General features: G+C 42.2%; 1 protein-coding gene across 1 annotated transcript in view; it reads left to right on the plus strand.

The window, feature by feature from the left end:
• The window catches only part of dntt (deoxynucleotidyltransferase, terminal), a gene marked incomplete at both ends in the record, with an annotated part of 93,923 nt that overhangs the window by 60,129 nt on the left and 8,339 nt on the right, over positions 1–25,455 (plus strand). Inside the window, 2 exons of the mRNA XM_084076433.1 lie at positions 2,505–2,753; positions 4,637–4,720. Coding sequence (XP_083932559.1) covers positions 2,505–2,753; positions 4,637–4,720 — 333 coding nt within the window. The remainder of the gene's footprint in view (positions 1–2,504; positions 2,754–4,636; positions 4,721–25,455) is intronic.

The following is a 25,455-nucleotide window of genomic DNA, read 5'->3' on the forward strand; positions in this document are numbered from 1 at the left end:
GCTTGTATATCTGCTATTTTTGAATAGCCAAAGTGTAAAATGATGCTTTTTAGCTCAAATGACTTCTTTTCTATCGATTAGTCACCCCATGGAGACTTGAATTCATGGATATATTTACTTTTTTCGTCGCATTGTGGCAGCGGTTCCGGTAGGAGACACAAAGAGTCTCCTTTGTGTCTCCTACCGGAAACACTGCCTACCGATCCACTGGTCATCAAATTATTCACTTAGGAATGCAGCAAAAACTAAAAAATATCCATGATTTCAAGTCTTCATGGGGTGACGACTAATCGATAGAAAAAAAATATTATTTTGGGTGAACTATCCCTTTAATTTAACTCTGAGAATGTACAGTACAACTGCGTTACCCAGAGGTTGCATCTGTACACTCTCAGAGTTAATGGTTATATTAGCACATTACAGGAAATACTGTACAACACAAAAACAAAGACCCATAGCAAGCCCTCCATTTTGGGGAGTGGGGGAGTAGTGCCTTTTAAAGGACCATTCTAGTGATCCGGCATGTTCAGCCCACTGAATATGACTCACAGTATAGATAGAGTACTTGAAATGGCCAGCAGATCATTTTCCAAAGCATACAGAGGTTTGTTTGTTTTTTGAGGGAGACATTGGATTCCATTTCTCACTATGCTATAAGAATCAACTTAGAGGGACTACACCATGAATTTTAACTTTTTCTTCTTTTTTGTGTGTTTTTGGTCTCCCCTACCTCTCTTCCCCAAAAATACCCCAGTTTGAGCACTCAGGCTTTCACAGCAAATCTGGGGTTTTCTGTAAATTTGTCTCAAAACAGGCCAAACTGATTTGCACCTTGACGTCACGTCAGGGTACAATACCTCCCGTTTTTCTTCTTTTTTTTCTTTCTACTTTTCCACACAGAACCAGGAGATAACATGCATACAAACTGGCTCAATAGAGCCCTGTGCCAAACAGGACAATGTGGTATTGCAGGTGAAAGTGCTTTATAAGCCAGAGAGAAGTTAGTTGGAATGAGTATCTGAGGCTTGATTTAGGCTCAAACCTTTTGAAAAGCGTTTGAGGGACATAAACAATATGATATTAAATATTATTTTATTTTTTTTAATTCATGGTGTAGATCCTTTAAACTTGCTTGAGGTACTTGATCCAACACACAACATCATTGTACAAAGTTACATTATTGCTGTTTAAAAAACTAAAACATTTTAAAGCACAGATTGATTTGAAAAGTCTCTGGGGAAAAGATTGATTCACAAATGAAATTCGAATGACGGTGCAGTGATGTTGAGTCCAACATTGACTCAAGTAGCCATGTACGTTATGCAGAAAATGTAAACAAATGCAAAATCTTGTACAATTGAAGGAAGATGGTCTATGTTCATGTACAATCATGTATGGCTCAAGTTGTGAGGCTGTGTTTGTTGATTTTAGTAGGAGGCCCCTCCCCCTTGCCGTTTCACCGTGTGATTAAGGGTGAGCGACTGCCAATAACACTGCCAAGTCCGACTTGGCAGTGACATTATCATTATAAGAGACTTAAGGCTTGTTTTTTCTGTAAAGTCTCTTGTAAATAATAAATATTGGTAGTGGTTGATTGTGTTTTCTTGGGGCTTGTTTCTAAAGTGTCGTTTTGCTTCCTAATGTTTAAACCAGTGGTTCTCAAACATTTTCATGACAAGGACCCCCAAAGTGATATGCACAGTATTTGTCCACTGACTTCGATCTGAAAATATATTGTGCCAGGGACCCCCATACAAGATCCTCAACATGTTGAGTTCCAGATGCGTATCAGGGCAGAGGTTACCAGGGTTGCCAGATCTGCTTATTATAATTTCCCCGCGAGATTTTATTTGAAAATAGCCGATCTACAAGCTCACAACGCGTCGCATCGCGATGTATATGTTAAAATGCTCATGTAGCCCATAGTCGCTGATTTTGGGCTGGTTTTCGTTGACCTGGTTGCTTGTTTCTCTCACAGAATCTGGCAACACTGGAGGTCACGTGTCCCCAAAGGTAGCAATAATAGTAGTTACAGTTTGTGTTTGTGTTCCTTTGTTCCATCTGCTATTTTTCTTTTTTCAACAAACTACCTTGGATGTCATCGAGTGTCTCATTATTCACCCCCATGATTCATTGTGACAATGTGCGGTGTGTGGATCTTTGTACTGTGTTTGTGTATGATTTATTGTGTTGGATTACTGTCTGTAAAGCAAATTGCCCCTTGGGGACATTAAACTCTTATCTTACCTCTTTATAGTACCTTGTAAAATGTATTAACTGTAAATGTAATGGTCATGGGTGTGTAATTCATAGAGGGGGAAACAAGACGGGGGGGGTGAGATCTGTGACTTATATTGTGAACAGTAGACCATGAAATGTAGGTTAATACAAAAGCTACAACAATAGCTGTGAACAACACAACAGGTGACAGCAATTAAACCAGAGATGTATTCTAGTTTCATGGAGGTTCAATCAGGTGTGTGTTCCATTTCCTCCACCACCAGGGCATTCTGCTGTACTGTGACCACCAGGCCTCCACCTTTGACGCGAACATGCTGCCCTGTCACACGTTCGAGGCCATGGACCACTTCTCCAAGTGCTTCCTCATCCTGCGGCTGGACGGGAGCCAGGTGGAGGGGGGCGTCCAGAGGGAGGAAGGGGACAGCAGGGGGTGGAGGGCGGTGCGAGTGGACCTGGTGTCACCGCCTAAAGACCGCTACGCCTTTGCCCTCCTGGGCTGGACCGGCTCCAGGGTAAGAGAGTTTTACAATGGTGCAGTGGTGGAAAGTAACTAAGTACATTTACTCAAGTACTGTACTTAAGTACAATTTTGAGGTACTTTTACTTTACTGGAGTATTTCCAGTTGTCTATACTTTTACTTCTACTTCACTACATCTCGGCGGCAAATATTGTACTTTTACTCCACTACAATTATTTTAGTTACTTTGTAGATATAAGTTATTACATTGTAAAACATACATTAACCACTTAAGCCCTATTTAATACCTAGGCTATTTGAAAATAGCCGATCTACAAGCTCACAACGTGGTTGTGAGTTTGTAGATCTGCTATTTTCAAACATTTTGGTACTTTTCATTTTGGTACTTTAAGTACATTTTGATGCCAATACTTTTGTACTTTTACTCAAGTAAATTTTTAATTCTGGACTTTTAATTGTAACAGTAGTACTTCTACATTGCAGTATTGATACTTTTACTTAAGTAAAACATTTGAGTACTTTTTCCACCACTGCAATGATGTCACACTGAACACAGTGTGGTGTAAAAGCAACAAATTAAATCACAACCAGCATAGAAAACGGCTTATTGCTAAATGCAGGTTACATCCAAAGAAATCCCTTTGGCTCACACTGCAGTGACAGCTCAACATAAACCACTTTCTCTCTTAATGCAGAGGATTGCAGTGATGGAAAAAGTACCTGCAAGCCATACTTGAGTAAAAGTTGAAATGTCTTACTATAGAAAATAGCACTGGTGAAAGTGAAAAAAGTACTACTACATAAAATACATCAAAACTAATGATCTGATATTAAATGTGCTTATGTACTGGAAGTTGGAGTAAATGAGGTATGGTACAATCTTACAGATGCAAGTGTTCAAATGAACAAAAATACAGTTTTGATGAATTCATTAAATTTGCAGGGCATATTTTTGAATGCTAAAGTTTCATTCACCCACAGCAGACAAATAAGACATTTCAGCCAATAAAAATCTCCCTTCATTTCAATGAATTCGAACATATATCCCCCTTAGATATGGCCATGGGTGATGATTGTTGCTGGCAGGGAGAGCCGCATCTGCTGCTGCCATCTTCCTTGGTAGCAACAATGTGCTGACAGGGCTGAATATATTGGCAGCATTAAGAGCTTGCACACTGTTTTCTTTTCAAAGGAAACTCATTTTTTCATTGGCTTAGAATGCCAGTGTAACGAGCACTTGAAGGGAGCATGGCAGTAAAAAGTACATTATTTCTTTAAAATAGTGGTGGAGTAAGAGTGAATGTAGATGCAAATAATCAATAAAGTACTGAGGAAGCTCATATCATATGTGCAATGCACATTAGGGATTATTACAGATTAGATTTTAGACTAAACTATTTGTGTGGAGTGTGTCTTTATGCTTAAAAGTACTTGAGTTACAGCATTTCTTCCTGTGTAACAACTTTTTAAAATTGTACAGATTCACGTTTATTGGAATCGCCTTTAAATTCAAATTAGATCAGTATAAATATATTGGGACTAGGACTGGTAGTGGAGAGACAAGGTCATGGTAAAAATACACTGTCATCCAAAGTGAAATTTGCTTTGCAGTCAGGTTAATAGGAGACATGCATCTTTGATAAATAATACAACCCATCCATATAAAATGACAATCCATATGCATTAACACGGCACAGAAAATAATATACAAGTATACAACAACATAAAATGTAGAAAAGAATGAAGAGAATCGATACAATCTGGTCACAGAATCCAACTCGGGCTTGTGACATTGTCATAAGGTACATCCAAGAGGAACAAATACATTAAAGACTGTGTTTCTGCTCAATGCCACTGAAACAGACAAGTGAAAAAAGAGATTTGATTTCAGACTATTGATTCTGTTCCCCCCGCAGCAGTTCGAGAGAGACCTGAGGAGGTTTGCTAGACTTGAGAGACGCATGCTGCTGGACAACCATGGTCTCTATGACAAAACCAAGGTAGAATACACCTCTGTTAATTCACCTGTTGTCCATGAACACCGACAGCAATAACACTTAACAGTATATCTTCCAAAGGACCACACAGTGGTCTGGCTTTTGTAGTACACTGACTATGACAACTCAGGGTTTACTTCATATTACTGCAGACCATTTTCCAAAGCATATACTGTGGTTTGTTTAATTTTCAAGAATTCCGGTTTGACAATCAACTTGAGTTATAATAGGTAATCCAACACACTAAATATCATTAAGTAGTTTGTTTTGTGGAAGTTACACATTATCACTGCATTTCAATGCATTTTAAAGCTTAGATTGATTCTAAAAGTCTAGCCGAAAAATTTCCCCTGAGAAAAGATTGATTTAGGAACGAAATTCAAACGTCCATTACTTCTTAACCACGCAATGATGTTTAGCCAACATTGTCTCCATTATTCAGTTCTGTAATAATTTAATGGAGAAAATGCAATACAAAATACAATAAAAAAAGACATCAATGGGAAAATGCTTGACGCCAGTTTGACATCGCTACAAATACTATTTCCAACAGCAAGTGAAAATGATGGCCACTTTCTCACCTGAAATTACCTTTTTATGTATGAATTTGAGCTTTTCAGTCACATTGTGGTGGTGAGCAGTTCATTCACAGTTCAACTGAGGCAGATGGCTCAGTGCTGAACTTAAATCCCCTACCTTCCCTTCTGAGTGTCCTTTTCAATTACACCTCATTCAATATTGGCTGTATATAGAATATTACACCCCGGTCTATACCGAGCAAGAACAGAAGTAAAGAGTTTACAGCAGGAAGTTCCTGCCAGCAAGCCCCTAAAGTCATTACAAAAACTCCTCTTCACTTGATCCTAGAAAACTCTTCCTCCCCTGGAGACAAGTGAGAGAGAGAAACAAGAAAAGAGAAAGAATAAAGACAGGGAGAGACATGGGAGGAAGCATGCACCGGGCCATGGCAGCCAACGAGTGCAACAGCAATCTGATGATCAGTGTTTTTGTACTGTGAGGTGGGATTTGTTACAAAGTCATGCCTCCAGAGTGTGTGTGCTTATGAATCTGGGTGGTGAATTACCGCAGAGACCTTGTCCTTAAAGGTGACTGGACGGATTTAGCCAGGGTGTTCAAACACCTCAGTAGGGAAAACCTGAAAACTATTTTGTATGATTCCAATAAGGCAATAATGTGTTGTCACTGCGAGTGAACAGGAGTGCGATACGGGTGCAAACATAACAATTTTAATTATAGCACACTAGTTAGCACAAGGTGGGTGGGGTGCAGAGGGTGTAGTGTCTCTCTCCCTCTCACACACACACACACACACACACACACACACACACACACACACACACACACACACACACACACACACACACACACACAGTAGATCCTCTCACTTTAAGTGACTAAAATATATACAGTTGCAATTCCAATATATCACGGCACACACTTGTTAATATGAAAGTATAATTGCCCTGGGAAGTGCACGGTTCATTTGCACATTTCTAGATGAAATAAATTACACCCGCCTCTTCTTCAGCCTACAGATAGATTTAACATAAATGTGATATGATAAAGGACTGTAAATGAATCAACAACATATCTCATTAGATTTAATAACCAATTACCTATTCTCTTGCCCATGCAGCCAAACTCAATTAGGTTTGGTTTAACAACACCTTGCCTTTGTTTGGCTACTCCATTTAATTGGAGAGAGAATAAGGTGTATGCTTCATTCTACAGCTTAGACTCCAATTAATAGTGTAGCCTAGATTCTATGCTATACTATACTTATTGGCAGTTGAACTGCATTGCTATCTCTTCTGCATCACTGCATTGTTAGACAGTGCTGTGCTTTCCAGTTTGATGCTTGGTGAGTAGCAAACAGGTAACCCCCTGTAACTCAACTGTCATTTACACATGGGCTATGCTAACAGCACCAATACTTGTCTTTCACATGAAAATTCGTCGTGACACCAGTTTTGACAAGCACTACTGCACAGTAGACTGAGCCAAGCTTGATCTGAAGTCCAAAATGTAAGATTTTTCAGCATACTGGATGGATGGCTCTATTTGGTGATATGTTCACAGTTTATCTAGTTTGATCCAGCACCCGTCGAAATGTTTGGATGTGCGTGCACCTCTTTACCGCTATCTATTTGGTGATATGCCTTTAATGATTGGAGCCTTCAGGAGAAGAACCATACAGCAGTGGTTCTCAAACTTTTTCATGTCAATGACCCCCAAATTGACACTTATTAGCCCACGGACCCCCATTTGGAAAAAAAAGAATGCCAGGGACCACCAAAGAGAGGATTTTTATGGAAGTACAGCTGTGGTTTGTGATTCCCAAACTTTTTAACTTCAAGGACCCCCAGTTGATACCATTTTCATTAGTGTTGATTTAACTCTGTGAGTGTACAAATTGAACCAAATGGACCCGTGAGGGTCCATTTGCTTTCATTTGTACACTCTCTGAGTTACAGACACATAAGGGTTCATTTTGTTCCTATTCCTAACTATCAGTCATTTGAATGGGGACCCCCTGGAACCGCCTCAAGGACCCTGGGGGTCCCCGGACCCCACTTTGAGAATCGCTGCCATACAGTACAATCAACACCATTTGTAGCCTCGCTCCCAGCCTTACTCATCTGCAAAGAGAAAAGCCTGGTAACGGCCTAATGCAGAGAGTATAGGGGCGTGACTTGCGTCGCACGTACAGTATTTCCCCCGGAAACCATAATTTTCGACCAATCACAACACTTTCACGGAGAATGTAAACAGATGTCAACGTCATTTCCTTGAACGGTACTTCCGCCAAATTCCGGCACTTCCATTTAGACACTCAACCGGCTAGGTCTTGCCCAGCGTGCACCATTTGTGTGAAAGCTACAGTATTACCTAAAAGTACATCTAGCTTTAACCCATTAACACCTAAGACCGATTCTATAAAATAGAAGTTTTTAGAACAGTTTTTTGAAAAAACCTATGTTGCTACATCAGTGGTTCTCAAACTTTTTCATGTCAAGGACCCCCAAAATGATATTTGGCCGCGGACCCCCATCTTAAATTATTTGGTCCCAGGGACCCCCAGAAGCAAAGATTTGAGTTACATGTGTTCGCTTTAAATATATATATATTCAAAGATTTGCAAAAATGTTCACGATTTTTCAAAAATACCAGATCTACAAGCTCATAGCGCTGCACTCGGTGCCGCGCTATGAGCTTGTAGATCTGCTATTTTTGAATAGCCAAAGAAATCTTAAAACGACTCAATGGGTTAACTGAATGAAAACACAGTAGCCTGCCCAGTGGCTAGAGTGGACATTTGTGACGGAGAGGTCCCTGCAGTAGCAAAACCAACGTGTTTCTACCAACAGCTCGCATGTGTCCTTTTGGACAGCTGAATGTGTGAAATGTAAATGTGCATGTGCTTTTAGATAGCAAGATCTGGAACCATCGCTCATCTGAGAACACAACTGCCAAGAGATTAACGTAAAAGGGACTGTGATACACAGTTCTGTGTCTGAAGGAGCCATTAATTCAGCAGGAGAAACGGTTGGCGAGGGCTGACAAGATGATGACTCGAGTTTCGAGCAGCCCATCAATCTCGGTGACAGACATTGTTGAACCCGGTTTCCCCCTGTAGTGCATGTTTATCCCTAACCCCACAACCACTCGTTGCATCCTATAAGGCAGTCCATCTCACATTTACATACATAGGTCAGGGGGGACAGGCCATTTTGAGCAGTGCGCCGAGTGGAAGAAGGAATGTTAGGAATATTGCCGGGCCGGATCGACAGGGGAGGCCAGCGATGTCACCGCAATGGCCCCCGTCAGCCATTCCCTCGGGGACAGAGGTCAGGATCCAGGGATCGCAGGGTGCCAGCTTTCCTGACAGATATTATACACAGCCAGCCAACTCAGATGGTGTTTACTCAAGCACAAGGGCAGAGGCAGGCATGCTGACAGTGCAGCCAACCATACAAAAGGCGCGTGCGTGCGCACACACACACACACACACACACACACACACACACACACACACACACACACACACGCACACGCACACGCACACACACGCACACCTGCAATTCTACAAAATCCTGCATGTGATTGCTGGACTTTGATGAAGTAGCAGTGCAGTTAGGTCTTGCAAGAATAAAGACGCAGGAAAACAAAGTGCCAGTAAAATGATGAAGAGATGAGGAGATTATGTGATTGCTACACTCTCTTCAATCACTAGAATAATTGGATGTGATGTAGCTCCTTTGTCCTTTATGTGGTGAAACCCTGGCCTCTTCTATGCCATACACTCTAGATGCATGTACACACATATTAGTACAGCACATGCATACACGTACGGACAGACGGACGGACGGACAGACGGACGCACGCACGCAATCACACGCATACATTCACGTAGACATAGAGAAAACACAAAGGGCATAAATACTGAGAGTACGAAAGAACAATTCATTCATTACAGACATACAGTAATTTGGCATCATCACAGATTTGTTTTGCCACACTAGCGCCAGGGCACTAAGGATGGCTAATCTTGGTCCATCAGTTCATCCGTCTGTCCGTTCATCCAGCACTTTAGTCCCAAACAAGATATCACAAAACTACCAGCTGGCTTGCCATAGATTCTACTTTGCACCTTCATGCTCCCCGGAGGATGAATCCTACTGATTTCGGTGACCCCACGTCCTTTCCTCTAGCATCAGCCTCAGGCTAAAACTTCCACTTGCACACAACACACTGTACTGTAACTTACAATTTAATGGGTGGATTGTCATTAAGCTAGCTGAGTGCATTAATGCGCCCCGGAGGACCAACCCTACTGATTTTGGTGACCCGATGGCCTTTCCATTAGGCCTTCCTAACCTTCCATTTGCATACAATAGATCTCAAAAAGGATTGCCTTGACATTTCTGAGCACAAATTGCTGAGCACAAAAGAGCTCATAATCCAATAGACAGATTGCATAGGGTAACCCCATGGCCTTTCCTCTAGTGCCAGCCATAGGCCAACATTCCCACCAAAGGCACTGTAGCTTTTTCATAATAGTATTTTATTGTATTTCCTTTTCCCTTGTTCTCTATAATATGTGTTATTCCTTCAGTGAATAGACAACATAAACCCTTGTACTTTAATTGTTAGCCCCACTAGTGAGAGTGCAGGGCAATGTCGGGTCAGTTCAAACCACTTTGGTCCAGTTGGGTATAAGAAGCAGCTCGGTCCTCTATGGGCCGCTTAATGTTGTTACAAACCAACAGTACGCACAAAAAGCAATTAACAGTATCTGTTGCACTGTAAACAGAAGTCAAGGATAGTGGTTGCAGGGTCTTTTCAATGTATGGCGGTTACATGCCTGCTGTTTTTTTGTGCAATCCTAAGCTGTAATAACATTACTACCAGCATAGGCTTACAAATATAAAAACTGGCACCGTACAACTCTACCCATACACAGTGATAGACACACAATGGCACACGTGCGTACACACACTTATGCCATTACTTTCAGGCTAGTTTCAAGGTCAGCAGATAGCTTAACGGTGTTCATTCAGAGCGAGTCATTTGAGGGTGTGACCCGTTTTTCACTCACTGCTCCACATCACAGCCATAATTAAGGTAATGAAGATCAATTAACTGTCGCAGTGTCTGTGGCTGTCACCGACTTCACAGATCGTTGACTAGTTCCCCTTGTTCACTCTCTCTTTGTTTTAGCCAGGGAGGAGGAGTGGTCTTTTTTGCCCGGCATGGCGCGCTGCAGACATCCTCATTAATTGGCGCGACGTATGGTCTGTGGTCGGCGTGATAATGACACTTTTATCTTTTCCGCAGCCGTTCTAATTGGCCGCTCAGTTTCGGAGAGTCGGCACTCCCTGTCTGACTGGTGTCCAGGAAACACGGGATGATGAGGACGATGATGCACAGCAAAATTCTGAGTGTTCATTTAACTCTTGAGAGTGTACTAATGTAACCAAATGGACCCACAAGGGCCCATTTAGTTACATTTGCACACTCTCTGAGTTACAAATGTATAAATGAACACTGAGAGTTTTACTGTGGGTGTCTGATTAAACTAGGGATGTCTTGTCTAAGGAGGACCAAAAGAGGGTCATTTAGAGGACTTTAATCTTGACGCGGCGGCTTCAAAAGCGTCTCTCGGCGGATACACGCTGGTCTCCATCTTATTATGAAATGCTTAAAAAAAGATTAGAGAGCTCAACTCAAGCTAATGATCTCTTCTCAATTAAGGACAGGCTCGGGGGGAATCGCTGTGTCTTTGTATGTGGGGTGGACTCCGAGCAGCAAACTTACTGTAAAACCTAATTTAGTGTACGGTCACACGTGCGCAAATTAAATACTCGTCTCCCGTTCACTTCCATTCTGCGTTCATTTTCTATGAGTGAAGGGGCGGAGCTTCTGGTGCCACTGCTTTGCATGCACAGTGACACTGAGGGCCCTATTTTGCTCGTCTTAAAGGCAGGGTAAGTGATTTTCTGTGGCTAAAATAAGTGTTAAATAGCTGTATATTCTGAAAGTACTCATTGCTAGAAAGTGTTTGTTCAGTAATTTGAGTCTCCATGTCTCTCCAGCTCTTAATTAAACAGAAAAATCATTTTCAGGTCGGGATTCCAATTTTATCCAATCAGGATAGAGAACTCAGTCAGGATACAGATTAAACAAGTGAAATTGGAGAAATGGAGCAGACAAAATTGGAACTGGAACACTATAAAAAATAAGCTGATAAATGGGTGCTCTCTCCTGATTGGCTGAAAGTTTGAAAATGTACCTGAAAATGTATTTTCTGTTTATCAAAGAGCTGGAGAGACAGGGAGATTCCTGTTACTGAACAAACACTATAGCAATGATTGCTATCACAATATAGTGCTTTAACAACAGGGCCGTATTTACCATTGGGCGAGGGTGGGCTGCAGCCCAGGGGCCCGGACTTGTAGGTGTTAAAAAAAAAAGTTTTTTTTTTTTAATGATCAAATTGTAAAGTAGGCCCATAGCCTGACTCACGATCCAAATCCGGTGAAATTGGTGTTGTAATGTGCTTCAATGTGACCATCAGTTCTCCTATTTAAACCATTCATTAACAACACTTTGATCTGTGCCGCAGCACTGACTGCCTTTGATGTGAGGCAGGCAGCAGGACTAACCATGTGCCGTGGACTTTTTCCTGTTGGATAAATGCATCCACTTTATATTATTATTCAATGTTGCTGGCCGCCATGGAACCTATAATATTATTGACGTCAAAACAAGAGCCGTGGGTTGCGTTGGGTGAGGTCGCTTTTAAAGGCTATTCTATTAACTCCAGGTGTGACAATTTAAGGACCTTTTTAATACCTTTTAATATCTTTTTAAAAAGAAAGAAAGAAAAGAAAAAAGACCATTATTGCATCAAAAGTATTCAACAAACTATACTGTAACTGGTCAAACATTTGCCAAATTGTTAAATAATATAAGAAAGAGGCAAACATTGTGAAAATAGCTGATCTACAAGCTCATCAGCTATTTTCACAATATTTATCTGTGGAACCTGGGTGGGAGTCCCCAGTTCATGAATGAAGCAAACGGGCTGACAAGAATGAATGAATGAATTTAGCCTCTTCCTCCTATTTGCGTTTGTCACGGTGCGAGGCAGGAGGTGTAGGACCCAAGCGCAAGATGAGAGGCAGAGGCAGCGTAGCTCAAATTAAAGTGTTTATTAACACTAAACAGGAGGACTAGGCAGTAAACGAAGTCTTGTACAGGCAAAGTCAGTAACCGGTTGAACAATCAGAACATAAACGAGACAATACAGGAGTAAAGGGAAAACTAGACTGGGAAAGCTAGGGGTACGTAATACAAGGCAACAATTAGAGGAGACAAACACTGGCATTAACTCACACAACTACATTCAACGAACCAACAGGGAACTGGAGCAAACACAGGACTTAAATAGACAGGGGATTAACAGGACGCAGGTGAACACAACAGACAATCAACACAGGATAGGCTAACAGGCAAGGATCACAGGTGACTAGGTTTACAATAATTATAGGGAGGTGAGACAAGACAGGAAACAGTAAACAAGGCAGACAGGAAACATTACTATAAAACAAGAGTACGGAAAACCAAGGCCAGGGCAACAGAGTTACAATACAAATGCAGTACATAAAGAACAGCCTAAACAGGCCTAAAGAACAGCCCTTATGAGTCCAACACAATATAAGGGCATTCAAGGTCCAAATAATAAAGTCCACGGCCCGAGGAGCGGACCGTGACAGCGTTGAAATAACTTGAGTGAAGTTTGCTTCACCAATCACATCTCGACAGCCATATTTATTGATTTAGACACGCCAATAATGAAACTGTCTGCAGTAACTGCTACCAATGAGCAAGTTGGTGCCTAGGTGGTGCGTGAATGTAATGCACATTGTAAAGTGCTTTGAAGAAAGTCGCAAGCGCTGACATGATGCATCACCTTTTTGCTCGAAAATAAGTTACTTTCTGAGAGCGGCACCGTCATAAGACAAAGAAGTATGAAGGGCTTTTCACAGAGCAATTGATGTGCCTAGTAATTCATTTTCTATGAGAGGCGAGCATTCAGGTAGGGAGGCGTGGTTAATCTGACAGGCATAGTGACAATAGGCTCTATGCACAGCAGCCATATTGGGAATGAATTGGGCCCCTTCCTTACTTCCTTCACAGGTGTTACCAATGATACTAATGAAGGCTCTGTTCCATTCTGGTCAGGGTGCTGATATTGTGCATGTTGGCTCACTAGAAACACTCCATTTTGGTTCCCAAATGGCCCCTTATGGTGGGTGTGTAACTCTGAGAGTGTACAAATGGAACCAAATGGACCCATAAGGGTCCATTTGGTTCCATTTGTACACTCTCAGAGTTATGGGGGTCCTTGAAAATAAGACAACCACTGTGCTACACTAAATGGAACGGAGCCTTAATTAGTATTATTGGTAAATGGTAACACCTGTGAATGAAGTAAGGAAGGGGCCCAATTCATTCCCAATATGGCTGCTGTGCATAGAGCCTATTGGGCGCGATCATGTGAAGTTTTTGTGCTCATGCTCGTCTCATGCACATCCCCGCCTGCGTTACAGTTGCAGTGTGTTCAACTTTTTTCTCCGCGGCACGTTTAAACACGTTCCTTAACTTTCAAATGTCATTTACATGAGGAGCGCAGTGCGACCCCACAGGTCAAAGCGAGAACGTACTGTAGGTTGTGTCGCTCCCTGTAAAAAAGCCCTTAAATTAGGCTCTTCTGTCAAGCTGGGTTGGGACTTTGTGAGTAAAAAAAAACGAAGGGGAGAAAAAAAAACAGTCCTAACTTGGCGTGCCACAGTCAGTTACACTTTAGATCAATATCGTACCACTGCCACGGCTGAATTTTAAACTGTGAGTAGGGTTTTGAGGCCAGTGTGTGTGTGAGTGCCTGCCTGCGCTGTGTGCATATGAATATGTGTGCATAACAGAGTCCAGTATAGCCTAGTCCGTGTATAGCCTGATCTATGCTTGGTTGCACATTGTGTCTTGCACGGAAAATGAAAATAGCAGATCTGCAAGCTCACACGACACGTTGTGAGCTTATAGATCGCTAATTTTTGGGTGTGAGACAATGGCGAGCAACTGAGTATAAATCAGGCTTAGGAGTGTGTGTGGCGGAGGTGTGTGTGTGTGTGTGTGGGGGGGCGTGGATTGGGACTGTGTCCTCTGCTGTATCTCTGAAGGTTTGTGATAATTAATATGTGTGGTGGGCTTGATGAATGGGGACAGGTTGAGGGTTCCATCATTTCCCAGACAGACCGACTCTCCCTGAAGCAGGCGGGCTCCATGACCTGTCCAACACCTCTGGAAACACGCCCCTCACAGGCTTTGGGACTTATGCAGTCAAATCCGGAGTGTTCATTTAACTCTGGTTTGATGGGAAAATGAACCCGTAAGGGTGTCTGAGTCAAATGAACACTCTGGATTTTACTGTGTACCCTTGAAATTGTGTGTGTGTGTGTGTGTGTGTGTGTGTGTGCGCGCGCGCCCCCACAAGTGCACACGCATGCTTGTGTGTAATTGTATTTGTATGTGCATGTATAGTTTAGGCATAGCCTCAACTACCCCCTCCATGAACATGTTTATGCAAATGAAATTCGCTACTGTATGCGCGTATCCCGCCTTGCATACCTTTGCATACTACATAGTTACATACTGTGTATTACATACTGCACAGTTAGCGTGAGCACAGCGCTACGTGTGCACGTGGGTCTACTGTAGTAGTATGTGTGTCTCTCAGAGGGTAATTACTCTTTGTCAGCTGTAGGAGTGTGATTAATGAGGTGCTGGTCAGAAGGCCGTGAGCGCGGATGTCCTGGTTGGGTTCCTGGACTACAGTTACTGATATGAGAGGACCATTCATAACTCTTCACCTACCTGAGCAACATTCATATTCTCCCTCTTGACAGCTCCCCCCCCCCCCCCCCCCCCACCCCACACACACACACACACACCCTCGCACACACACTTTAACACACTGCTAAAGTACACCATAAAGTCTTCAGTGTTAATTTTAACTCTGAGAGGGTACGATCCATTTGGTTTCCATTTGCACACTCTACTCTCTTACAAAATGGTCAAATTAACACTGGGGTTTTTACTGTGTGCTGTACAGGACACAATTTGGATCTTAACACAGAGTTGTGTACAGTAAAAGTGATGGTTTTCAACTTGACCTTATCCTTAAAGTTGGCACCCAGGTGGTGAATAGAGATACGCATTTATTTATCAACGAAGTTGTCTGTGGTACAAAGTATGAGAGTAGCTTCAGCACCTGAAAACACATGAATGAAGGTGCTCCCGTTAGCTGGCATCATATATAGTATACAGTAGTAATTACACAATGATTATTTTTCTAGGTAAATATGGAAAATATTAATCATTATTAGTATTGATTAAATTAATACATATTAGCAATGTAAATACCTGTAGTATATTTAAGGAGCATATACAGTATCGGTGTTAACATTCTATACTTTGTCATTGGTTGATGGTCTGATTGGGGTCTTTTTTTATGCCAGAAGAATGTCAAAGTTTCTGTCACACTACAGTTTTTTCTGGGCCCATATACAATATATAATAGGATATTACACAGTAAAATCCTTCGTGTTATTTTAACCCAGAGTGTGTATATACGTCACCAAATGCACCTGGTTTGTTAGTTAGTTGGTGAGTTAATGGATATGGGTAATGGGTAAATTTACTAATTTTATGATAGGACTCGAGAAAGCTGAAAGTCGGTATTTTGGAGCAATATTGCAGTTTAGTTAGACAACTCTTGGATAGAAACAAACATATTTATTTTGGTGTCAAGTCTCAATTCATTCATTCCCTGTAAGCATGAGAATATTATAATAAATAAATGATATGACAAATAGATATTACAGGGAATTAATAGCAAGACCCCCCTAAGGGAATCGTATAGAAATAGAGCAACAGGTGGATGCTGGGGTGGTGGTGGGAGTGCAAAAACTTCATAGAGCTAAGTGCAAAGCAGCAGCAGCATAGCAGAGCAGCAAGATGGCAGAGCAGCGGCAGCCAGAGAGCAGCAAGATGGCAGAGCAGCAAGATAGCAGAGCAGCAGCAAGCAGAGCAGCACGATGGCAGAGCAGCAAGTTGGCAGAGCAGCAAGATGGCAGAGCAGCAAGATGGCAGAGCAGCACGATGGCAGAGCAGCAAGATGGCAGAGCAGCAGCAAGCAGAATGAGCAGTAAGCAGGGGCTGCTTCTGAGGTCCTCATTTTGCTATGTCCTAGCTCCTCTATCCTCACTCCTACATGGTTATGTAAAGAAGTAAAGGACATCAATATGAAGGTAGATATGTCGCAAAATGTGAGAGCTTGTGGAGTTGATTGGAGCACTCAATAAAATGAGTGCTCAAAGATCTATACATGTCAGTGTATATTGAAATTTGCATGCTTTCATACACATGGAGTTTGAGGTCACAAAGAATAAACAATTATTGTTGTTCAACTGTCTACACTCGTGTAAATATTTTTTCTGTTACTTTTTTGTTTTTTCTTTTTGTAACTTCAAATTATCATTTGAGTGCTGTCAAATGTTGCAACATATCTACCTTCATATACTGTAGATGTCCTTTCCTTCTTTACATAACCGACTTATTTTAGGACCTGAGATGCAGCCAGGGAGGATGAAATAGCCCGCCTCAATCAGATGAAGTGTGTGACTGATCCCATCATCAGGAGTTGGCACTGCTTTGAGTTGTCTGCCTAAGCTTCACATCATTACATAAAAACATGTCAGCACAATGACATGACATGACACAAAGCATCATCCAGCATATGGGCTCACACAGCCTTTGTTGATAAATATAGATTATTATTACCTGGGCAGTCGTTGTTGCCTGGTTACTGGGGTCAACAACAATTTGTTTATTACATACCCTTAGGCTTAAAGGAGAATTTCGGCCGACGCTTTTCTTACCTTTTTTATGATGTGATATCCTAGAAATGTTGGGCGAAATTCACCTTTAAAATAGCATCAACACAGCAACCGGCCATGTTTGACGTGCTGAGTTCCCTCTGCAGCGAGTTCAGTGGGCGCGGTAGCAATTTTAGCTTGCACTGATTGGTCAGCTACAGCCGTATCAGCCCCCAGGGCTGATAAGACTTATCAACCCTGTGGCTGATATCAGTAATCACCCCCTCTGTCCTTTTTACCTCCCCTCTCACCCGGGGCAAAATAAAGGCTGGGAATGTGATCAAACGGAAAAGTGCAACAGAGCCCTACATTAAAGTACCTGGGATGGTTTCAGTAGCGCTCAAGGCTCTTTTCGACAACCCCCCGTTACCTTACCTTCCTCACACCCTCTGAGCAGTGGATGAGTGGACAATAACAGGCCAATTGCTCTGGGCTTTGGGGAGTGGCGTTTCATGAAAGCTCCCCGGCTGGCATGGGCTGGCTGTGTGCGAGGACGGGGGCCGCCCGGAACCCCTCCTCCCCATCTCAAAGAGGCAAGAGAAGGGGTGGAGAGGTTTAATTTAGCGGATGGTGGCACAGGGGGGCCTCAGGGGTGTCACGTTCTGCCCACTCTCACAGGCATGTGCACACACGTCTGCATGCGCACCCACACACATACACACACAAACACACAGGTACTTTGTAGACACGCGCACATATCAACGCACATAGACGCTCGGCACCTGCGCATAGTGCATTGGGGCCTGCGAAAGGCATGAGCTCTGTCCTCTAAAACATCCGGACGGCAAGCATGCTGTTACAGTTGGGGACCTCTCTGTTCTGTAACGTCTGGAAATGAAATGACATGTAGTGGGTGGGGGGAGGGCTGTTCGTTTACCGCTCACATTTGAAAAACCCTTCGTCTTGACCTTGACGCCACGCCTGTTCTTATGAATTTTAATTAATGTGCGTTAGATGAATAGACCCAGTGTGTTTGACAAAGTCGTGTGGCACATATTATATTGTGGTTGTTTTCAAGGTCAGAGCTCCGTTCCATTCAGCTTTGGAATTTTATATTTATTACTGTATTAGTAGTACATTATTGTTGCTTTTAATGCGAGTTTGATTCATATGCATCTTTTGATGGTGATAATGGATTTTGCCTTGTCAAGATCACAAAGAAAAAGTGTGCTACATTACTGAAAGGCTTGGGTACATAAAGAAGATTAAGATCAGACCAGTTCAACTTTTATTTAGAAAGACAGACAAATAAACCACACACACATACCACACAAAACAAATATATATATACAAAAGAAAAACATTTATAAAAGGCAAGTTGTACCAATGCCTCCTCAGGGGCGACTGATATCGCACAACATTGACAGCAGCATGATAATGGCATTCTGGGAATCATTCAACAAATACATTTATACATCAGGTTTCTTAATAGAGAATGAAACATATTGAATCCTGCTTTGCAAAACAAGACTTGTGCACTGCACCACCTAGGTTTTTAAAGTAACACGTGCATACAGTCAAGTCATTATAAGCAACCTAACCTGAAGCGTATGTGTTCTCGCTTTCTTAACTTGGCCCACAAGGGAACAGATGAAGTGCAAACACAAGAGTAGGAGAAAATTGTGGATGCTGTTAGAGTATTTTGTAAATATTTGAAACATTAAAAGAAAATCAAGATGTTGACATTCAGGATGGCATGCTTAAAACTGCCTCCAGTTTTAAAAGACAAAACTTGATGCCTGTACAGTTACACAAACACCCATGAGCAAGCGTTTTTAACAAGCACCTAATTCAAGACATGCCAGTTCATTTCCCTACCCACTTACATTTCCATTTTAGACATTTACATTCTTACCCACAGCGCATACACAATTAGTTCATATTCTTTAGGCGCACAACTTAACAAGTTAGCAGCACTCGGAATGCAACAGTGAAAGCAACAGCACTTAGGCAATAGATGTAACACATACTGTAACAGTGTTGGCATAGAATCCCGCAGAATCAGATTGGAAATGTAGATGCTTTTTTCTTCCCATATTACAATGGCATAAAATGATAGGTGGCTTTTCATTGAGTGCACAAAGTGGATTAGAACTTGAATCAGCTGCATGACTATTGTTGTACAGTATATGGGAGACATTCCAGCAGCATTAGACTGGTAATTGGAACACTGTGTGCGTTCTATTTTCAGACACGGAAATGAATCTGGGCAATTACTTTCCTGTGGGCTTTCTCTGGTTTGTAGATTCATTTTGGTCGTATGATGCGCCTTGCTGTTATTTTATTTCACTCAGCATAAAACGGCCCCTCTTGGCCTAAATATTTACCCAGGCAAAATGACTCGAGACACATTTACCGTGCCTTCTCTTTCATTTACAGTAATGCAAGAGAGCTACATAAGTTCCTTCCACAAGGACACTTCACCAATAACTTTGTCCGCAAGACGCATTTCCACAGCCAGTAATCAGATTTGGACCTCTAAGTGTCAGGCTTCTCATTAACTTTCCTAACGTCCAGATTCCCAATGACAAGCGTTACTTTACATTTCACACACATCCTCTCTCTGTCTCTCTCTACCTCTCTAGGCCTCCCTCTCTCTCCCTCTGTCTGTCTCTAGCTATCTCTATCACATAAAGCATAGTGCTGTTTGGCAGAAACCTTGTCGTCCACATACTGTATGTCATCTTTTTATGTTTTTGTTGTCATACCGTTTCATACCGTCATTACCGTCCTCAAAATAGGGCTCTCTCTCACTACTGAATGAGAACTGTACACACGTACACACCCACGCAAATTCACAATTTGCCCCCACATAGTAGTACCCCATCCCACTGGAGACGCCCCGGCCAGGTCGTTTAGTGTTGCACTTTGGCTGCTTGTTATTCTGATTGATTGCTCATGTGGTCAGAAGGAGCGAGTGCATTCTCCGGCAGCGGCATCAGACACGGCGTCGCCGGCAATTGACGACAACAGTCAATAAAGGCCAACAACAGCCGCGGCAGTGGTCCCTCATGAATCCAACATATCGTTGCTGTCGGGCAGAAACCTTGTGTTTCCATATTTCAACGTTTGAATGTTTTTTTTCTCTTAAAAGGATCCCTGGCTAATAAGCCTTATATGCGTTAATACATTATAATTGCCCTCTATAACTAAAATTGTAAACCACCTTAACTCATTAAGACCTGAGGCCGATTCTAAAAATCGTTTCTAAATCCTTTTTTTTTACATAAAAAATATAAAAACATAAAAATATGATGTTCCAGAGATCCCCAGTAGCAAAGATTTGAGTTACAAATGTTCGCTTTAAAAATATATATATTCAAAGATTTGCACAAAATGTTCACGATGTTTCATGAACTGTTTCTATATAAATACAATATTTAAGGTGTTTTACATTTTTGTTAAAGAGGGCAAATATAAGGCTTATTAGCCAGGGATCCTTTTAAATGAATGCCTTACTTCGTCATACTACAGTGTCACACAAAAGTAGCAGAAATAGGTGATCTACAAGCTCACAACTCGTCGCATCAAGACAAGCTTGTAGATCGGCTATTTTTTGCTATTCTTTGTTTTGTTTTTTTAAGTGAAAGTCTGTCTGTGGGTGTTATACATATTTAACCACCAATGAAGCGTATTAACAAGAGCTTGTGACTAAATAATAACTACATTGTATCCATTGGAACACAGCAGGTTCTTTTTTCCATTTCCGGAAAAAATAACGGTTTTGGGCATTCAAGGTTTCCACCTGACAGCGACGATATGCAACTGCTTTAACCAGGGTCTGCCCCGAGGTGTTTTTACTGGGCCTTCATTGGCTCTCAGTGTGTGATGTCACTGCGACCATGCAACAGGTCTGTCTGCTCTCTTGCATTTAGGAAGATCTGCCACCCAGCATTACATAGACACGAGCTTGCTGATATTAAGCATACTGTATTTCTGTCACTGTCAGCGCAAAAGACAGAAGGGTTCTATGATATAATATATACATATATATTTATTTGATTTCACAGATCTCCTTTGATCGCACCATTATGGGTCTTTTCTTTGATCCGTTTTCTTTTAAGATTATACATCTTGAGGAGCTGTCAGTGAAAGGGGAATTAATGCAGACAGGCAAATTAGTGCGCAGATATATCGCAGATTAGATGATGCCAGGGTTCGTTTAGTGTAATGTGAATAAATAAGGTTTCTATGACATGATATGACTCACAGAAAGAAAACCTACCAGACACATTTCTGTCATCTAAAGAAGAAGAAACATATCCCCTGATTATATATTCTCAGTCTGAAGTCATAGTGCCAGTTTGAGTCTGGGCACAGTTCATCTACTCAAAAACTGTCATAGCATACTGACCAAATATTTCTCAAGTAGTTACGGTCGATCAGCGATTTCCGTAGCGGTGTGCCGGGGCCTGCAACACCACCATACGACGGAGTACAAATTAAGCATAACGGAGCAAATATGGACATTCATTTCAGGCTACGATTGCCATGTGATTGGATCGTTCTGCAATGAGGTCAGAGAAACAATTAAATATGTTTTAATGGGGATGACAGGGAGTGTGAACTGGGAGGGGATGGTCAACTGATGATGCGTGGTGAGGGAGAGAAAAAAGCCCGATGTTAAATGTCCTGTCGTAATAGAAGCATGACAGTTACTGCTGAAAGACTCTTGTACTGTATTTATTTAGTATTTGTTTTACTTTTACAATTCGTCAATGTGATGGTGTTTGTAAATAAAAGACTAGGTCAAAAGCTAATATGGCTGGCCTACAATGGAAATGACCAGGGCATCAGCTTGAGCTTGCAAGTTGCCAACTAGACAGCTAACTAGTGATCACTGTTGCCAGATTCTGTGAGAGAAACAAGCAACCAGGTCTAGGAAAAACAGCCCAAAAGAAGCGACTATGGGCCACATGAGCACTTTAACATATACATCAGCTATTTGAAAATAGCAGATCTACAAGCTCACAACGCGTCGCGATGCGACGCGTTGTGAGCTTGTAGATCGGCTATTTTCAAGTAAAATCTTGCGGGGAAATTATAATAAGCAGATCTGGCAGCCCTGCTGGTGATCCTCAACTGTCTTAGACCCGTCTTAAACCCTCAGCTGAGAAACAAACTGAATGGCTTTCGCCCTGAGCGAACAACAGTCGGAAATATAACGACTTTAAGGAGGACACTGGAAGGTGTCAGTGAGCGGAAGGTGTCAGCGAGCGGAACCTGTCAGCGGCGATCACCTACATTGACACCGTACAAACTTTTGACACCATACACCAGGGGAAACTCATGAACATTCTCCGGTCCGGAGGGCACTTACTTCCCTGGAATGCCTTGCATTCAGATGGGATGAAGAGAGTGTGGAGGACTGACATGGGAGATGACCTCAAGAGGCGGCTGTTTGTGGCTACAGTGGAAGGATAATGAAATATAGAGAAGCAAAGAATGGAATGAATGAACACTGGAACGCACTGACATAAAAATGTAAATTTGAGGGTGGGTGGTTTTCTTTACCGATATTGTGTTATCTGCAAAATATAAAATAATACACCCATTGCTGTGCAAAACCAGCCCTGTAGTACTGGACAACATCCAGAATGTTTTACCTTTGACATTAACGATTTCACTGCAGCATCCCAGCATGGGATAAATACGCTCCTCCGAAATAATTTAGAGGCATTTCACTTCTACATTTTGAGGCTAGTTGCTGCTAAGCTGAAAAGTTAGACCACACACTAGAAATGTGAGGAGAACTAACCCTCATTTATTTTTGAACTGTCGGTACACAACCATAAGATTTGGGAGGAAATGCATGAGCTTGATTAGCTAGGAGACCTAGAGCAGAAATGCCCTGCCAATTATTTTTTTTACACCTCCAAATAATTCTTCTGCTGGCTAAGGGCCCTGTTGTAATAAATCACCTCAATATAGCAACTCCATATCTGTTTAATAGGAAAAGGAGTATTTTTGACTGTATTGAAAGCCGCACCTTTGGGATTCCTAAATACCTTGGTATACCGTCATACCAAAGCCTATTGTCGTTCCAGAGAAAAACTGTGAAGTGAAACAGATCTACTCTTTTACAAACTAACAAGGTTTATATATAGCATATCATTGAAATGGTCAAATGCAGTTACAGATCATACTTACAAGCTACCTATGTCAGCCTGTGATGTTGCATATGTCATGAACAAGCTTCGAGTCCAGAAAAAATTGGGAGACCACACCAATGAGCTCAAGTTTAAATAAACAAATGTATTTAGCTAACCAATCAAACAAAACAAATTATTGTGAAGTGTGCAGATCAGTCCTATCAGTTTTGTAGTACATGCATGGATGCGAGAAAATGCACTTTCATGGGATAAAGAATAAAACAAAGTGAACAGAACCAAACTAAAGTAAGCGTATGTTGTGTTGCACAATTCATTGATGTGTTGTGGAACAGCTTTGAGAGAGAGAGAGTTAAGTCAAGTTTATTTGGATACAGTAGCCCTTGATCACAGTCAGTCTGAAAGGGGTTTAGAGGCACACATTTTAAAAGGAAACAAAATGTCTCTACCCTCTGTGTAGACCCTCAATTAGTCAATGAAACCCCCCCCCCCCCCCCAATTAAAAACCAGTGATGGGAAAAGAAAAGCCATGGGAAGGTGTGTGAGTGAGTGAGTTCTGGTATTCTAGTAAATGAGAATTAAAAGTTTTGGTCACTTCATCTCCCATCAACTGAGTAGTAGAGCATCAACCCAGTGATGTGATAGTGTCTCACTGATACAGTGATACTGTAATCACACTTCACACAGCATGAACTTCTATTCACAGTTTCAACTTATTCAACTTCTATTCAGTTCAGTTCTATCCTATCATCTGTTTTCTCACTGGAGGAGTGTGTGTGTGTGTGTGTGTGTGTGTGTGTGTGTGTGTGTGTGTGTGTGTGTGTGTGTGTGTGTGTGTGTGTGTGTGTGTGTGTGTGTGTGTGTGTGTGTGCGCGCGCACACGTGTGTTCGTGTGTGGGATCAATGACACAGTAAAACCTCGAGCGAGCAGCTAAAGAATAGACTGTAAAAGATAAGAGAGGAATACCACGAGGAATAGGAGTGACAGACGTGTGCAGATAGGGCAGAGGGAGCGTATTGTGACAGCAATGATTCACAGGCTGTATAATGTCCTCTCTGTACCAAGGTGAATAACATCTAGTCACATCCTTTGAGTGAAACACCAGATCCCTACTGTAACTCTCTTTCACTGTCACCCCCCTCCCCCCCCAAACACACACACACTCTCTCTCTGTCACCACCTTTCACCACTGCCCCCCCCCCCCCCCCCCCTACTCCTTCCCATCCTCCCATCCACCCACTCAGCGCTTATTATCACCCTTTATTCAGAGATGGGAGTAAAGGAATGTATTTATAGATCGGACTGTGGCAAATTATGTTTCGTCAGTAAAAAAAGAAATGGCAGGCTATTATTATCATGACTCAAAATCTGCAACCTGCAATCTGTTCCTGCGGAATTAAAGTTTAAAATAAACAATGTAAGCACGCTCTCTGAACTAGGGAGCAGGTGGGAGAGAAGGAAGCAAGGAGGATAACGAAGGAGATGGAGGGAAAGCCATGCAGAGAGAGAGATATTGTGTGTGTGTGTGTGTGTGTGTGTGTGTGTGTGTGTGTGTGTGTGGTGCTGCTATATGCTCACTCTGGATAAGGATCCTGCTTCATTATTGATGAAAGTGAATGGCGGAGGGCTCGGGCAGATTGGCCTGCGTTCGGCCATGTCTGGCTGTCATGTAACATTAATTGACACGGCCCTTGTGGTGACACGGGGCACCCATCCATCTGTGGCTCCCGTTTCACTTTGGTCCCATGATTTATTTATGGGACACTCGGCTGAGCATTCGTTGAGGCGGTTGGAGGACCCCTGTTCTGCAGCAGCAGCAGCCTGAAAGTTTCTACTTCTACTGTTGGTCGTTGTGTTGCCTGCCCACCGCCCCCTCACGCCGACAGCATGTGGGTGATCTGTCTCTGTCTCTGAAACTCAGAGGACACAGCGTTGACCGCATCCAGTTAAAAACACTGGTGATGCCCATAAGGCAATCAAGGGCATGGCACCCCCTACCTTCAGGAAAAGAGAGGGGAAGTCTGCGCACCGTTTGAGCTCCCTGTGGAAGAGTTTTCGTTCATTTGTTAGGCAACGTTTCGACCGTGTGCGGACTTCCCCTCTCTT

The sequence above is a fragment of the Gymnoscopelus microlampas genome (assembly GCF_963454915.1).
Source record: "Gymnoscopelus microlampas genome assembly, chromosome: 13".
NCBI lineage: Eukaryota > Metazoa > Chordata > Actinopteri > Myctophiformes > Myctophidae > Gymnoscopelus > Gymnoscopelus microlampas.